Source organism: Mytilus galloprovincialis, chromosome 2 (genome assembly GCF_965363235.1).
Source record: "Mytilus galloprovincialis chromosome 2, xbMytGall1.hap1.1, whole genome shotgun sequence".
NCBI lineage: Eukaryota > Metazoa > Mollusca > Bivalvia > Mytilida > Mytilidae > Mytilus > Mytilus galloprovincialis.
Genome location: NC_134839.1, coordinates 65629291 through 65647609, shown reverse-complemented (window position 1 = coordinate 65647609; position 18319 = coordinate 65629291). Strand labels below are relative to the sequence as shown.

General features: G+C 33.0%; 1 protein-coding gene across 1 annotated transcript; it reads right to left on the bottom strand.

Moving 5' to 3' along the window:
• Positions 1 to 7169: 7169 nt before the first annotated feature.
• Positions 7170 to 17900, bottom strand: LOC143064141 (uncharacterized). The gene is made up of 5 exons (XM_076236762.1): positions 17256 to 17900; positions 15119 to 15295; positions 12092 to 12601; positions 10147 to 10404; positions 7170 to 7635 (listed from the first exon to the last, which is right to left on the bottom strand). The coding sequence occupies exons 1-5, from the start codon at positions 17842 to 17844 to the stop codon at positions 7241 to 7243; spliced, it is 1929 nt and encodes a 642-aa protein (XP_076092877.1). The 5' UTR covers positions 17845 to 17900; the 3' UTR covers positions 7170 to 7240.
• Between the last annotated feature and the right edge of the window lie 419 nt (positions 17901 to 18319).

The following is an 18319-nucleotide window of genomic DNA, read 5'->3' as shown; positions in this document are numbered from 1 at the left end:
AAATAAAAGTAGAAAATGACATCATAGTCATGTCTGGCAAATTTCCAACATATATTATCAACTACTATTCTATACAAAGAAAGATAACTCCAATTGAAAATTAATTGCTATTGCACAATATTGTGCAATTAGATATTTCTTGCTATTGTGCAATACTGTGCAATTGAAAATTTCTTGCTATTGCACAATACTTGATATGGAATCCTGATTTGGACCAACTTGAAAACTGGGCCCATAATCAACAAGAGGCTGTCACAACGACAGCAAACCGGATTTATTAACATTTATTTGTGTCCTGGCTATATCACAAGAACCATTACTGATGAATGGTGAAAGTGGAAATCGTCAATATCAAATTTGACCTCCATTTTGTCATCAGTATCAACATATTAAAATTTGAAAAGCTTAGATTGAATGGTTCATGAGTAAATGCAACAACCTGAATGGAAACGCCATTTTACGATCTTTCAAGAACCATAACTCCTGAACGGTAAAAGTCAAAATCGTCATTATTGAACTTGACCTCCATTTTGTCATCAGTAACAGCATATTAAAATTTCGGAAGCTTTGGTAGAACAGTTCATGCATAAATGCACGGACACGACTGGAAACTTCATTTTTCAATCTTTCAAGAACCATAACTCCTGAACGGTAAAAGTCAAATTCGTCATTATTGAACTTGACCTCCATTCTTTCATTAGTAACAACATATTAAAATTTGGGAAGCTTTGGTAGAACAGTTCATGCGTAAATGCACGGACAACTCCATTTTTCAATCTTTCAAGAACCATAACTCCTGAACGGTAAAAGTCAAAATCGCCATTATTGAACTTGACCTTTGTATAGTTGTCAGTAATAACATATTAAAATTTTAAAAGCTTTGGGTGAACGGTTCATGAGTTAATGCACGGACAACATTTGATTGCCGCCCGCCCGGCCGGCCGGCCGCCCGCCGTACATCCCCAAATCAATAACCGATATTTTTGTCACAAAAATCCGGTTAAAAATCAAAGTACATATTTAGATAAAGCATATCAAATAAGCCCAAGAATTTAATTTTTGTTAAAATCAAACTTAGTTTAATTTTGGACGCTTTGGACCTTAATGTAGACCAATTTGAAAACTGGACCAAAAATTAAGAATCTACATACACAGTTATATTTGGCATATCAAAGAACCCATTTATTAAATTTTTGATGAAATCAAACAAAGTTTAATTTTGGACCCCCATTTGGACCAACTTGAAAACTAGGCCAATAATTAAAAATCTAAGTACATTTTTAAATTCAGCATATCAAAGAACCCCAAGGATTCAATTTTTGTTAAAATCAAACTAAGTTTAATTTTGGACCCTTTGGACCCCTTATTCCTAAACTGTTAGGACCAAAACTCCCAAAATCAAACCCAACCTTCCTTTTATGGTCATAAACCTTGTGTTTAAATTTCATAGATTTCTATTTACTTATACTAAAGTAATGGTGCAAAAACCAAAAATAATGCTTATTTGGGCCCCTTTTTGGCACCTAATTCATAAACTGTTGAGACCTCAACTCCAAAAATCAATCCCAACCCTCCTTTTGTGGTCATAAACCTTGTGTTAAAATTTCATTGATTTCTATTTACTTATACTAAAGTTATTGTGCGAAAACCAAGAATAATGCTTATTTGGGCCCTTTTTTGGCCCTTAATTCCTAAACTGTTGGAACCAAAACTCCCAAAATCAATCCCAACCTTCCTTTTGTGGTCATAAACCTTGTGTCAAAATTTCATAGATTTCTATTCACTGAAACTAAAGTTATAGTGCGAAAACCAAGAAAATGCTTATTTGGGCCCTTATTCCTAAAATGTTGGGACCAAAACTCCCAAAATCAATCCCAACCTTCCTTTTGTGGTCATAAACCATGTGTTAAAATTTCATTGATTTCTATTCACTTTTACTAAAGTTAGAGTGCGAAAACTAAAAGTATTCGGACGACGACGACGACGACGACGCAGATGACGACGCCAACGTGATAGCAATATACGACCAAAAAATTAAAATTTTTGCGGTCGTATAAAAATGAAAAAAAAAGCATAATTATTATTTATCACTGAATTAATATGCTACCTTTTTGCTTCTATATTAAACTATTGTTACTGGTTATTAAACTTATACTAGTATTAACCTGTTAACTTATAAGTTCATGAAATTTTCTTCAGTGCATATTATACAAAGCACCATACTTTTATTATTTTTGTCAAAGCATTCAACGAAACTTTCTTTTAGCTAAATGAACCAGAGAGTGTAAGCTGTCATCAAATGTAAGGAGAAGAACGACTCAGGTGTCAATAGGATTATGAAATGAGGGAGGGGAGTCCTGAACTTGAAAGCCAACACATTACAAGTACCGTTATAGCTTATCCTGAATGAATTCATTCACAAGATCAAAACTTCAGTTGGTATAGGTTTTGCAGATGTTGGAGGCTATACACTTATTACCAATGGTTACAAGTTGGCATGCCTTACAAGTTTACATCTTCATCATTTGATGTTTAATCAGCAATCATACTAGAATGTTTTAGTTTCAAGTTTCTAGTTTTTGCTACAAGTTTATAGTTTTGGTATATTAGAAGCATTAAAGATTTCAACCGCAAAATTAAAAGAAAAATGTGGGGAATGTGTCCACAGCACACAGACGGTGCCCCTGCTTGCACCTAACGTTACAAAGGGAAATAACTCCTAGTCATCAAAAGTGATGACATGTGTAAAGGGGTATAACTCTAGAAAGGTATTAGTCGTGCAACCAAAATTCAAACTTGATCTGATCTAATCTGTGTTTTGTGGTAATAAGCATTGTGTATACGTTTCATATATATTTGGTTGAGTTAAACTGATTTATAAGTAAGAGAACGGAAACAAAAAATTCAGCAATTTTTCCATTTGTAAAGGGGCATAACTCTAGAATGGTATAAGTGAAGCCACCAAAATTCAGCCTTGATCTGTGTTTTGAGGTTATAAACATTGTGTATAAGTTTTATAACATTCATGACATTTGGTCAAGGCAAACTAAAGTTAGAGAACAGAATACATTTTTTCCATTTGTAAAAGGGCAAAACTCTAGAACAGTATAAGTGGCCCCACCAAAATTCAAACTTGATCTGTGTTTTGTGGTAATAAGCATTGTGTACAAGTTTCATAGCATTTGGTTGAGGCAACCTTAAGTTAGAGAACGGAAACCAACTTTGGCACCAAAGGACAAGGGTAAAACTTAATGTCCCCTCTACTAAGGTGAGGGCATAAAATTGATTAACATATGAAAATCAGTGATCTTAGAATGTGTTTCTTTTGGTGAAAAGATAAACTGCACACTTCTTACGCTTCCATAAATTTGAAAACATTTTTTGGGAGGGTGGGGATGGGAAGGTGGATGTGTATGCATAGTCATAGAAACCAACTTCAAAGCATCCTTTAAAATTTGTTTAAAAATATGAAAATATACCATTACCACTGTTGGTACTTGTTACAAATTCAAACAAGAAATGAACTAAATAAAATTTTTGGATTGTTTAATGCATTATAATACTACATTGAAATAGAAAACATTGATCCATCCTTCCATATGTGGATATATCTTTGAAAACATAATGAAACTAAACAAAATAAAGTCTGAGTTTGAGTCAGTCACATTTTCACCATTACAAATTTTTATCAAATGAATGTTGTTTTTAGTCATGGCTGCCATGTTGATAAAGAGAACAAAATATATGACACAAATTAAATATTAAAATTACACAAAAATATATGCCCATATCTATTCTATGCACAAGAACTGTGCAAAAAACACACCTAACTATACTGTAGAAGATTGTTTTTTCCTGTATCAAAATTTGGAATTTATCTCTCTGTCAGTCTCCTTATTTTGCAGTTGTCAAATTATTGACAAATACCATTAACTATTTTAGTAATGGCAGCCATATAACAGTTCAATGGCAAGAAAACATGGAACAAACTTCAAACTTAACAGTAGTGACAAATCTAAGTTTCAACTGGCCAAGTGGTTTCAAAGAAAAATGTTGAATGTTAACAGACACCAAGAAATGAGAAAATATCTCATTAGGTCAGCTAAAACACCTAATACATCTGTATAGTTCGAACAATACAGTGAATAACAATTTAATTCTGATACATAAGATTATCACAAATAATCCCTATGACTAGATGCACACATTAATAAGCAATCAAGTTGTTAAACATGTATGAAAATTATCAGTCTAACTGATTTACCTTTATCTAAGATAAATTCTAAAAACAATTTAAAAGGAAACAACACTATTTCTAACTAAAGAGTACAGATAATCCATGCATACAAAGTTTGACTCATTCTGCATAATATGTAGAGCTGATTAAATGGAAAACAAAGACTTTTTACCCGAGATACATATAAAGTGTGAATAAAAACGTGGAATATGCCAACAAGCATTCCAACAAGATGAACAACGTTAAAACCCTCATGATATACAGAGGTCAACATTTGTTCATCATTAATAAACAGTGTGTCATACTATAAATCACTTTCAGTAATAAAATGTTGTATATAAATATAATATTGACTAGCTAAGATTTTTCATCGACACAAAATTTTTAAATTCCCACAATGACAACTTTATATGATTCTATTACTAAGATGTTAACCACCCAAAGGTTTTCAAACCATGAAACATGGATCAACTAATGCTCTTGAAAAACAACACTAAATACAATAGATATACATACCAACAAGGTTGCATGATTATTGACCAAACAGACACCAAGATGTATATGCACATGCACACCAAGGTTACTCAAAAGGATTTTCATCAACTTCTTCAAGTAACACAATAACTAATACTAATTCTACATTAAAAACAAGAATGTGTCCTCCGTACACGAATGCCCCACTCGCACTATCATTTTCTATGTTCAGTGGACCGTGAAATTGGGGTAAAATCTCTAATTTGGCATTAAAATTAGAAAGATCATATCATAGGGAACATGTGTACCAAGTTTGAAGTCGATTGGACTTCAACTTCATCAAAAACTACCTCGACCAAAAACTTTAACCTGAAGCGGGACAGACGGACGAACGAACGAACGGACTGATGGACGCACAGACCAGAAAACATAATGCCCCTCTACTATCGTAGGTGGGGCATAAAAAGCAGCAATCTCATTTAAGTCACATCTTTCACTTTGTTTCATTAGATTTGTTTGTAATTCATGTAAGATTTGAAGACATCCAATAAGGGGTTATGAACAATGACCTTACAGCATCTAATCACATAATTCCATGCAAAAGTTTCCTTTTTGTTTACAAAAAAGATTCAGTCAATGACAAGATTTGAATATTGTACAGAAACTAAATATCTTTTTAAGTGGTTCCAGTTAAATACACTGACCACATTCATTCATCAACTTAGCAAAGCATTTAATTTTCATTATTTTATTACTGTGTTTAATTTATTTCATAAACCGAAGTTGATAAAACATAATCATTAAAAAGACGAAAATGACTTAAACTATGTTTGTGGGAAATCTTATTGCAGCATGTCCCTTAAAATTATTTTCTGATTAAAAAATTACATAAAAGATCATCCAACATGTCCCCTTACTGGAAATGATTACATTTTTAATGAGGTGCAAACATTTCTATGAGATCAAAGTGAAAGATCTAATTTCTTTTGAATCAGATTGAAATAGCATAAAGGTACATATTTAATACTAATTCTAAATAAAAATATCAAACAACTTCATATGTAATACTGATTCTAAATAATGTAATAACAAGTTAAAAATACAATGCACATGCACAGTCATTTGAAATCCTGAAAGTGTTCCTATAAGGGTTATGTAACCTCACATTGATGTATGTAAAATTATATTAAAATCAGTTGCATGCCAGTAGATCTAGAGGTATTAGAATTATTAAAAAAATTCTTGGCTTTTAAAAAATAAAACTACAATGTTTTTAAAAAAGAATAAATTCATATTTTTTCCCCCCAGTGCATATGCCATGATGGCTGTTATATATTTCACCATTATTTTCTTCTTCCAAATTTGAATGAACACATTTACTGATCATGCTGATGTTAAGGTATTCTACATTGAAAACTACAGTAAAACTATTTACAATCACAAAGAAAATGCATCTAATATTATGTTACAGCTGTTATCCTAATGTTAGCAAGTTAAGGTTTGGTTTGCTTACTTGCCTTTGTTTATATTAATGTTTGCTGAAGCATTGTAATTTAGACATCTGAAAACAAAGTAAAAAGGCATAGTTTAACTTGTATAAATTATATTTAAATTTGATTGGACATTATCAAATAATCAAATTTACGCATATACAGGTTTAACTCTGCCTACTTATATTGTTTGCAGATGTCAATCTTAATTACAATGCTTGAGCAAACCTTAATACAAACAAAGCAAGCAAGTGAGCAAACCAAACCTTTAACTTGCTTGTATTAAGATAACAGCTGTAATAGTAAACAATTTTTTTTTATTTAGCTTTACCAACAATTGAAAAAAAGACACACCTTCAGGTGTGATTTGTATTAGGAAATGTAGCCTTTAAGGTTAAGATATCGATTAATCAACTATTCGACTAGGTAGAATTTAAAACTTTAGTTATTATAACCTATTACAGGATGACAGTGGACTAGCTTGCTTTCTGTTGATACGGCAGTAAAGATGAGAATTTTTATTCTGAATTTGCACAACAATAAAAATATACAGACAACCTGTGAGGTTATATAAAAAAAACCATGCAAAAATGTCATGCAAAATATTACACAGGATAATACAGTGAATAGTTTTTAAAAAGTACAAAAACAAGCATGATCAAAAATGACCTCAACATAAAAATGAAATTCTGAACTGTAAACCAGTAGTATTTCAGCACTATGACTCTTGTCTGATAAGAACTAAAAACTCATCAAACACTATATCTTCTACATCTTTTGTCTGATTAAGAACTAAAAACTCGCATAATTTTAAAACTTTCAAAATGTTCATAAAATTACAGCACTAAATATTTTCTACTTCTTTTGTCTGATGAAGAACTAAAAATTCACATAATGTTAAAACTTTCAAAATGTTCATAAACATACAGCTTTACTTTTTGAACAAGTGACCCCATATTCTACTGTTTGATGTTAAATATTCAATCAACTCTCATAACTGTCAATCATTCATTGAAATATAATCAACAGTTGAAGAAGCTCACTTTAAACATTCATATCTTCTGGTTAGACACTTAGTGATCTCCTCAGCAATAACTTTCCAGGCTTTTCCGTGTTTATCAGCATTTACCCTATCAGGGTGAAAATGCACTATAGCTTTTTGTAGAATTTTTTTCAATACTGGTGATTCTAAATGTACTCCTTTCTTGCGTGGAATACCGAGTAATTTATGTTCTGGATTTTTTGGTGGAAAAACTCTATATACAAACTTCAAAAAATCTTCTGAGTCTTTTTTGTCATTCTTTTCAATATCTTTCATTTCTTTTGAGAGTTCCTTCATCAGCTCTTCTTTCTCTTTCTGCCATTTGCTATCTTCTTCTTGGACTGTTTCTTTCTGGTACCGTTCTAATATGTCACTACATTCCTTAAACCAGTCTGAAAAAATAAATATTAGTGCTACAATATTCTCACCTTTATCAAATGACAGTTTTTTTTAGAATATCATATCATTATTATCATATGGACAAAAAGAATCTAAAATAAACAATTGACAATGCAAAGACTCGATAATATGTTTCATCATTTTGTGTGTATTTTTGTCTAAATGTCATTCAATAGACAACTTTCGAGTTCGATGCATTTCCGTCAAAAACTCTGGTTTTAGTGAACGTCATTTGTGCGTTTAGGGGCGTCGTCACTTCCATTCCAATGTTGAGCGAGTGGTTGGAAAACTATAATTCTATATTGTACGAATTATACGACAAATTGAATTCTCAAAATTGACAATCAGCATTGATGTCATTAGGGAATTGTCATTAAGTACCTACAAAACAACCATTATTTCTAGTTTATCCTGCACAATGACGATCACCAAGACGCTTGATGAACGTAAATAGTGCAGGGATACAGGCGACCCCCTCTATCTGGTAAATGACGTCATAAAGGACGTCATAAAGGCGCGTATAATTGACGAGTTTTTTCCGGTGACGGATGAACTCGAAAGTGGTCTATTGATGGATGATTCCTCCAAAAACTGCAGACGGTCATATTACCATGATTACCTGATTTAAACATTAATTAAGGTAATAAATTATGACCATAAGTAATTAGATTTTTTTTATTGGTCTGTTTAATTTCATATTGTAGGTTAAAAAGTATGCATGTTTATCGTCCTTTTAACCTATACAAGAATGAATTTTTGGTGGATATATAGGATAAGTCAACCAAATGGTTTATCCTTGTTCACTTTTTCATTGTTGACATTCTTTTCTTTTCAATAGCTGATTACACGAATCAAAGCGCTGTAAACGCTGAAGGCAGTTAACCAAAAACCAAGGCAAATGTAATTATGAAAACTGTGGCAATGTTCCTTCAACATTAAACATTCATATATAGTACATTTATGTTTATCTAATAAATTAATTATTAAGGCAAATAATTTATATGTTCTCAAGGTTTCTAAAGCAATGCATATATATCAATGTATATTTTTTATGGTGAGTCTGCAGTGGTACAAGTTCCGATGATTGCAGTTGTTCTACTTGTAGTTAACATTGGTTTAAGTTGACTGCTAGTAGTACAGTTTGACTGAGTACGAACATGAAATAGTATGAATGGACTTGTTTCCATGGAAAGAAAACTGAGTTTGTGTTCTATAGTACAAAAGTTATGAGACACAAATCAGACAAATGTTCACTACTACAGGTCTCATCAATCATCAAAGGTGAGGTCTGACTGACCTGCCCATAGTAAATGTAAATTATTTGTTATATTGTCCCATACAGGAATATATGTGGTTTAGGGGTTGGGATCTTGACCGTTTCAAAGTTATCAAACAGGAGGGGGTGAGTGACTCCAGGGACTTCCCCTATGTTTTATTTGATTTATTATATTGTCCCATACTTGAATATATGTGGTTTAGGGGTTGGGATCTCGACCGTTTCCAAGTTATCAAACAGGAGGGGGTGGGTGACTCCAGGGACTCCCCCTATATTTCATTTGATTTGTTATATAGTCCCATACATAAGTATGTATGGTTAAGGGGCGTGGATCTCGACCATTTCCAAATTCTCAAATGGGAGGGGGTGGGACAACTGCAGGGACTCCCTCTATATTCCATTTGATTAATTATATATTGTCCCATACTTGAATATATATTGTGTTTAGGGATGGGGATCTCGACCACTTCATAAGTTTCCAAACAGGAAAGGGTGGGTGACCCCAGGGACTCCCTCTATATTTCATTTGATTAGTTATATTGTCCCATACATGAGAATGTATGGTTTAGGGTTTGGGATCTCATCAGTTTCTAAGTTATAAAACGGGAGGGGGTAGGGTTAACAAGTCCGAATTCCGCTTGCAAAAGTGGAAGGTCGCGGACCTCGAACCACCGCTTATTTGAACCCCTGCCTCCAAATTGAAAAGATACAAAAATTTCGTCTTCTAATTATTTGAAATTGCCGCCAACAGCATGAACAGTTGAACTTATTATATAATAGACTACTGACGTAGTTGTACTTGATGACAAACAATATTCCTACGACTTTTGCCATTTGGAAAATCTAAACTACTTGTCTTAAGAGATTTTTGGGGATTAAATATTTCATACAATTGTTCTTTATCATAGCCAAAAGCACAGGCAATAATAAACTACACAAGGATTCCTAATGAGCACTACTTCCTTTGTGCAACTTCAAAACTTTTGGGTGATTCGACGATCATTTAAGGTTTTCTGGTCAGATTTTTTGTTATCCAGAATTAAAAGTATTAAAAAAGTGTTCAATTAGTTATATATAACATAGAAGCCAGCTAGATAATAACAACAGCGAGTATCTCAGCATTTATTGGGTAGAACACAAATCTAGGGTGCTCACATAATGCAGCTTAACTGCATACAAATTGTTGTCAAACCAGATCAAGATCAAGAAAACAGTCATCATAACATACCTTCTCCATGGAATGTCCTTGGATGCATAGAATGTGCCAACTGTATTGACCTCATCAGGTACTCTTTAGCCTTGTACTTAAGCTTAAGTATTTTGTCATATACTCTGCCCATCCTACTGAGTGCAATAGCCTCTAATTCTACCTCTGTCACCTCTCGGGTACGTAGAATGGCTTGTTTGTACCAGTCAATCATCTCGTACACCATGTCCATGTTAAGCTTTTCTTCATCTAATAAAACTTTCCTAAATATACCATCCCCTGAAAGTTCAAATACACCTGCATTGCAATACTTTATGAATACAGTGATCAGTTTTTAGGTGTATACCTTAAACTATGCGAATGATTAGGCTTAAATTAAAATATTGTTTGTTTGACCTTTACCGACCAACCCTATAAATTCCTTCCGCCTGAAAATCTTTTATTTGTATTTACCAGCAAGATTTTATTTTATTTTAATTTTTCGTTCCTACCAACAATCTTTTATTTGTATTTTCTGCTCAAATTTTTTTTCCGCAATCCTTTGGTTTTATCTTTCCTGTATACGATCTAGTCTGTTTGGTATCACTTGAGCATTTGACATGAACACTTGCATTTGAAGTTTCAAAGCATTTGTTTGAATCGATGTTGAAAGCTTTGAAATCATGATATGACGAACATTACTGTGTGTCTTTATACTCGTTTAACACAAACTTATCAACGTGTGTACAAAATATCTTGTAAACAGACGTTGTATCCTATGTAGAAATCAGAATGATTATGTTAACGATGCCTTCGACCAGCATTGATATATTATTTATATCTTACATGAACCAAAGGTCTGTAAAGTGGAGAATATTTGGCAGCAAAATCGCCAAGTTTTTCCATACAGATCATTTATAAACATGCAATGTAATATACATGTACATGACAATTGAGTTTCAAGTCTTATAGCATTTTTATTGGAAACACAGGCACACACATAATTTAAACACTCTATAGGGACTTTTTCTACTAGTAATGTATGTCTGCCACGACATATTTTACCAGGACAAAGTTATCTTTTACAGAAAACCTTTAGGTCGAGGTATGCGTACACGGTAAGTAGTACAGAATATTATTAATTAGTGTAAGTATAAACTCCTAAAAGTTCCAGGCATATAAAAGTTGAAAATATGCCGCAAAGCCCTGTATTTTGATATTTGAAAACAAAATTAAGTAGTGCATATATGAATTAACTTCACATTCTACCATGTCTACATGACAATTTTTTTTCAAAACTTCCTGGGACTATTATACTAAAAGTCACAGAATCTTATTAGCAAAATCATACTTAAACAATAGCAATACAAACCATAATAACATCATGCAGATTTCGTATCTATGAAATATTATACCTACCTGCCTACCCATAACAAAAAATAAAATATTTTACCTTCCGATCTACCCTGTTTCAAAACATAGGGTCGGAAAAGGGCAAACAAACAATATTTTAATTTAGGCCTTATTACTTTTAAAACTTCCTTAAAATTAAATGAATTCAATTTATTGTGATTGATCATTGATTAACATTTAAATACAAAAACATAAACATAAACAAGTTGGATTTCAAAAGATTCATACATTTACCAGTATTTTGCATTTAACTAATCTGAATAAAATAGTAATTCAAAATCAAAGTGCTTATGAAAACTGAAAGGTAAAGATTGCTTTCATTTTGATATTTGTGAATTTTTAAATTTAACATTGAATTGTATTTTGCTTGGCATGTTAACAATTTTAGTTGGAGTTATCTTCCTTTGTTCATGATTGTACATTTGTAGTAAACCTACAAATTTATACAAAAGTACAAAATTTATATTTGGGCCTATTACATGTAAATGACGCAAAGCAGGTTAGTAAAAGTTAAGTCAAAAGTTTTATTTAAAGTCAATGTGCATCGTTTATGTACCTAGTAAATGTTTCTTACCTATCTCTCTTGCCTGTATTGACTCAGCCATGCAAGAATGCATGAAAACATCCTCTTCTAAAATTCTTGCCTCAGCCTCAATTACTGTTACTCCTTTTCCAATTCTTTTGGTTTCATTTAGAGGAAAAAATGTTTCTTTTAATACATAAATAGCTTTCTTAAAGTCATTGTTCTGTAAAGCATAAACAGCTTGATGAAACAAACAATTCCCTAACTCAATATAAACACTACATTTTACATTTTCGATTCTGACACTCTCAATTATGTCATTGTACATTTTTAATCTTTCATCTATATTTACATCAGCTATTTTCAATTTAAAACACTCTAAACATGCAGTTGCATTTGCAAATACACCATCACGCCAACTCTGCGGTTTGACACCATTGGAGGAGTCTCTCCAAGAGAATGAAAAATATTTAAAAGCTTCTTTAAAGAAATATGTCATGGTTGAAAGTCTGTTCTCCAATTCTGCTATGCGCCAAGATACCATGCCAAGATTTTTAGAAGCTGAAATAAAAAAAAAATATTTATAATAGAATATAAAAGATATTAGTTAACAGGTTAAGCACACGTACAATCAAAGCCTAAGAGCCATGTAAAAGCAAATGTTGCTGAGTCCATGATTTTGTGATTTGTACTTGTTTTCATATCTACATAAAAGATGTATATCATGTCCAGCAGACAGGAGACTATATAGATAAATCAAATACAAAAAAAGACTTCTGACAATTGATTTTTACTACAACATTTTCTTAAGGAGAATATTTGGGATTTTGAAAGAAAAAAATGGTACTTTCAATTCAAAACCATTTGATGACATCTTACTAGAGTTATAACCCTTGAAATGTTTATATTTAATTTCAATTGATTACAACTTCATACTGGTACATGCATGATCTTTTTGAAAGTATTAGGTGACCTTGTGCAAACCAGATGTAGCAATTTTTGCATTAATTCAAAACAATCTATTTGCTTCTAATTGTTTGAGGAGACATGGTGATACATATTTAGTACTTCACATTCTTATTATATAATTAACATATTAGATGTCTTTTTATATTATTATTCAATGTTATTTCATTTTGTATGAAGTATTTTCGGAAATTACAAATTGACAATAATTTATTTTATATTTGGGATTTTTTTCACTAGTTACACAAATAAAAGCAAGCACAAATTTCTAAATCTACACAGTCATGATAGTATTTTCATTAGGGGTGCAATCAACATTTTGAGGGATCATGAATAAGTGACCCTTAGTGGTGGACTGATTAATAAAGATACTTGTATAAAACTAGATATCACTGGAATCAGAATATCTCTAATTTATAATGAAATAAAAATAATGTATACTTTTAATGTATTAAAAATATTCCATCCAATGAACATGGGGAAAAAAGGTCTAGTTTGAACATAAAAAACTTAAAACCAGGTCATATGCACACCCATGAAGACATGATACATGCACATTTTACACAATCAAAACTGTATGAAATTTGTAGGTTTTTACCTGGCCTTTCAAAAACAAGAGTGCACACGCTGAAATGTCTCGCCTTCTTTACTAATCATTGATATTATGTTGATAGTCCTAAGTATAAAGCTTTATTAAAAACTGTCACATTAACTTAATATTAACCAAGATAACTAAACAATGACCAATGAACCATGAAAATAAGGTCAAGGTCAGATGAACCATGCCAGACAGACATGTACAGCTAACAATGCTTCCATACAACAAATATAGTTGACCTATTACTTATAGTTTTAAGAAAAATAGACCAAAACACAAAAACTTAACACTGAGCAATGAACCGTGAAAATGAGGTTGAGGTCAAATAAAACCTGTGCGACTGACATATAGATCATAAAATATTTCCATACACCAAATATAGTTGACCTATGGCATATAGTATTAGATAAAAAGACCAAAACTCAAAAACTTAACTTTGACCACTCAACCATGTAAATGAGGTCAAGGTCAGATGACATCTGCCCGCTAACATGTACACCTTACAATTATTCCATACAACAAATATAGTAGATCTATTGCATAAAGTATGAGAAAAACCGACCAAAACACAAAAACTTAACTATAACCACTGAACCATGAAAATGAGGTCAAGGTCAGATGACACCTGCCAGTTGGACATGTACACCTTACAGTCCTTCCATACACCGAATATACTAGCCCTATTGCTTATAGTATCTGAGATATGGACTTGACCACCAAAACTTAACCTTGTTCACTGATCCATGAAATGAGGTCGAGGTCAAGTGAAAACTGTCTGATGGGCATGAGGACCTTGCAAGGTACGCACATACCAAATATAATTATCCTATTACTTATAATAAGAGAGATTTCAACATTACAAAAAATCTGAACTTTTTTTTCAAGTGGTCACTGAACCATGAAAATGAGGTCAAGGACATTTGACATGTGACTGACGGAAACTTCCTAACATGAGGCATCTATATACAAAGTATGAAACATCCAGGTCTTCCACCTTCTAAAATATAAAGCTTTAAAAAAGTTAGCTACATGTAACACCCACGCCGCTGCCGATCACTATCCCTATGTCGAGCTTTCTGCAACAAAAGTTGCAGGCTCGACAAAAATCTTGTTACAGGGTACGGTCTCCTGCTCCAAAAAGAGCTACAGTGGCTGCAAATAAGTTTTCAATTTTCACTGCCAAAAAAACAGGATGTTTACAGTGTTGTCTCCCCTCAAAACATGTAAAGTTGATATAATTTTTAAAATTATTTCAATCACTCAACCTGTTTTAATTGAAAGCTAATTAACTAATTTTTACAATCAAATACAAAAAACATGATACTTTTTCACCAATTGAGTAAATAAACAGGGGTTTCCCCTCCATGGTTATTTTTATTCGGGAAATAACCCCTAGTTTTTTTTTATACGAAACTGTTTATAGCACCCTAGGTACATGTATAAGTGTGATATTTTGACACCATGCTGTTCAGGTCAATTTAATACTACCCCTGTATTCCTTTATTCATATTTACCCGACACTTTATCTCCTTCTGATTGACTGAAATTCAAAGCTTTGTAGTAGTGTCCTGAAGCTTTCGTCAGTCGTTCTTTCTGAATAAATGGACTAAGGTTTTTGGAGGCAGTGACATAAATTTTATTACCCAATGTCCTCCAATGTTCTGATGAACTACCAGCTACACCTGAAGTTCCTAAAAAATAGAGCATGCAGCTGTACAGAAAATTAAACATATATGAAAAGAAATTTTAAGAAGCCATGATGGTTGCTTAAAATTACCAATTCAAGGGCAGCAGCCCAACAAAAAGTTGCCCGTTTGGTCTGAAAATTTCATGGCAGATAGATCTTGACCTAATGAACCAATTTATCCATAACAAATTTTCTCTAAATGCTTTGGTTTCAGAGATATGAGCCAAAACCTGCATTTTATCCTATGTACTTATCTTGGCAGGGTCATAGGACATTTTTAAAACTAGATACCCTATAAATGATGATTGAGGACAAGTGGTTGAATTTGTCCAAGTAGCTTCAGAGGAGAAGATTTTTGAAAAAGATTACAAAAAATGACCAAAAAATTGTTAAAAATTGACTATAAAGGGCAATTACTTGATGAGGGGTCAACTGACTATTTTGGTCATGTTGACTTAATTACATGTAGATCTTACTTTGCTGAACATTATTGCTTTTTACACTTACACAAAATGTATCTCCATCTTTAATAATATCCAAGATAATAACCAACCAGGTGCTCCCCAGGGCCCAGCTTTATATGACCGCAGAGGTCAAACCCTAAACAGTTGGGACAAAGGACACAACAATCAGCTTGATACAGCTCTGAATTTGGATTGTGATCAAATTCTTGACACAATATTTTTTTTATCTTAAGGCATACAAAATCATTTAATTGCCATCCTTTTCTGATTCTTAGTTGAATTTGTATTTAGTTTATGTTGTTTTATCAATTCACATTATTTTAAAAATGAAAACTTAAAACAGGATTAATCAGGGGAAGTAACCCTAAATTTCTTTGAATTGTTTACAAATCTTGAAGCAAAAGTCGTTAATGATCATTAAATAGTACTTAATAATGTTTGACACCCAAGCTGTCAACATGGTCAAGCAAAGCCATTTACTTTCACATGGTCTGTGATTTACAGGTAACAACACCCCTCATCAGTGACACAAAAACGTAATTAATGTTGACTTGTTAATCAAGGTTAAAATATCTAAAAGCGGGAGATTCTAAACTCCCGCTCGGGATGGTCTCGGCAAGCGGGAGATTTCTTGATTTTCGTCATTTGAGCAGGAGACACTCCTACTCAAAACAGGAGGGTTGGCAGGTATGCTCCAGACACAGAAATTGTTCTAAAGTAAAGGGTATATGATATTGGTAATGACATACTAGTCCAAATATAAATTATGACATCTTGAAAGGCTATTATATTTTTTCCTTAACGCCTTACACAGGTTGGGAACAAAGTTAACCCTCTAAATGGTGATTATACCTGTATAGAGGGATACAATTATCTATCTTTAACATGAAATTTAAAGGTCAACTATTCCTTTTGTTGTTGATCAGGTGTTCAGATAGGTATACAATATATTGCAAGTTTTGTCACTTTAGCAGAAAACTGGTCATCCCAATTTTAAGTAAAGTGCATATGTTGATGCATAATGCTAGAGATTATAGCCAATATAACTAGAAAATGCCATTTTGCCCTAATTTGCTTTAAATCCAGTGTAAACAAAAATACTCCTCTATAGAAGGATATCATTATACCTTTAAAGAAGGATTATCCCTCTATACAGGTATAATCACCATTCAGGGGGTTTGTTCCCAACCTGTTACATCGTCGCAGGGAGGCGTCAAAGCAGAAATTTAAAATAGCCTTCCAAGACGTAAATATATATTTGGACTAATGACATACCTGACACTAGTCCAAATGATTATGACGTCTGGCAAGGCTATTTCATTTTTTTCTGGGACGCCTTCCTACAACTAGGACGTTGTAGGAATTAAGGCGTCCCAGAAAAAAATTAAAATAGCCTTGCCAGAGGTCATACAATGTAACAGTGTAAGACTCATAATTATTTGGACTAACCTGACACCATAAATTAAGCGAAACTAGAAGATGCAAAAGAGTGAAATGTACCTGCAGAACCAACAGACAGTTTATCAGCATTGACTGTGATGCTTGGTTCTTGGATCTTTTCTGCATGAGATTGATAGTTGTCTTCAACATCCATTTCTGCGTTGCCCGTCTGGAGCTTGCCGTCAGTCTCATTGTTTGAATTTGACACAACATCATCGTCCCTGTCGTTATCATCTGTGTCGCTCGAAAAATATGTGTCATACATTGGTTTTAATCTCTCATTCCTAGGTCTACTGTAAAATCTTGGTAAGCCATCGTCAAACTCAGTACCTGTGGCAGTGCTCGCACCATTAGTGGTCTTACAATTATTAGTCTGTTCGTTCTTTTCAAACGTACTGCTATCATTAGTTTCTTCTGTTCCTTTACACGGAGACCCCGTAGAGCCATTGGCATTGCCATCGGGAAATGGTGAACTAGGGCGCTCCTTGGCTTTCTTGTAGCCCGACGTACTCCCACTCTCAAAATCGGCTTTTTTTGCGTCGTCTGTGCTTTCAGTCGATACAGACGATGGTGTTCTTCCAGTTTCATTAAATTGTTTGTAGTTTACAGGGGAATGACGGCGCTTTCGGCAGTTTCGCGACGAAGCCATGTTGATATATTTTTTTACGGCACAAGGGAAGTAATTTACGCGGGAATCTTCTTCTTCTGTAGGATATCAACCCTATATGCAGGGTCACCGCATTAAAAATATATGCGTTATTTAAAAATTAGCTAATTTACCTGGTCAATATAATAACGAATTAAATTAATGTTAAAAAAATATTTATAAAAAAAAAAAGAAGAGATAAATTCGTAAAACATTTGTAAAACTAATTCTTACAGGAAGCAAATTAACTCGTACCACGTTAACTCGACTTGTACCACTGGGAAGTCGTACCATCAGAACTCGTACCACTGTAAACTCGTACCATTAAAAATATATGAAAAAAAAATACGATGTTTTATGGGTTTTTGTTTGTGAACTTAATAAAAATAAAGTTGAATTACTTGAATTTTATACTGGATTTTAATGAAAACTTAGACAAAAATAGAAAATGTTTTTAGTCTTTTGTAGACGAAACGCG

Coding starts and splice junctions, on each gene's coding strand:
- LOC143064141 (XM_076236762.1), bottom strand. CDS start 17,844: ATGGCTTCGTCGCGAAACTGCCGAAAGCGCCGTCATTCCCCTGTAAAC. Junction 12,602..15,118: donor AGAAGGAGATAAAGTGTCGG/GTAAATATGAAT, acceptor TTTTTATTTCAG/CTTCTAAAAATCTTGGCATG. Junction 7,636..10,146: donor AAGGACATTCCATGGAGAAG/GTATGTTATGAT, acceptor TTATTTTTTCAG/ACTGGTTTAAGGAATGTAGT.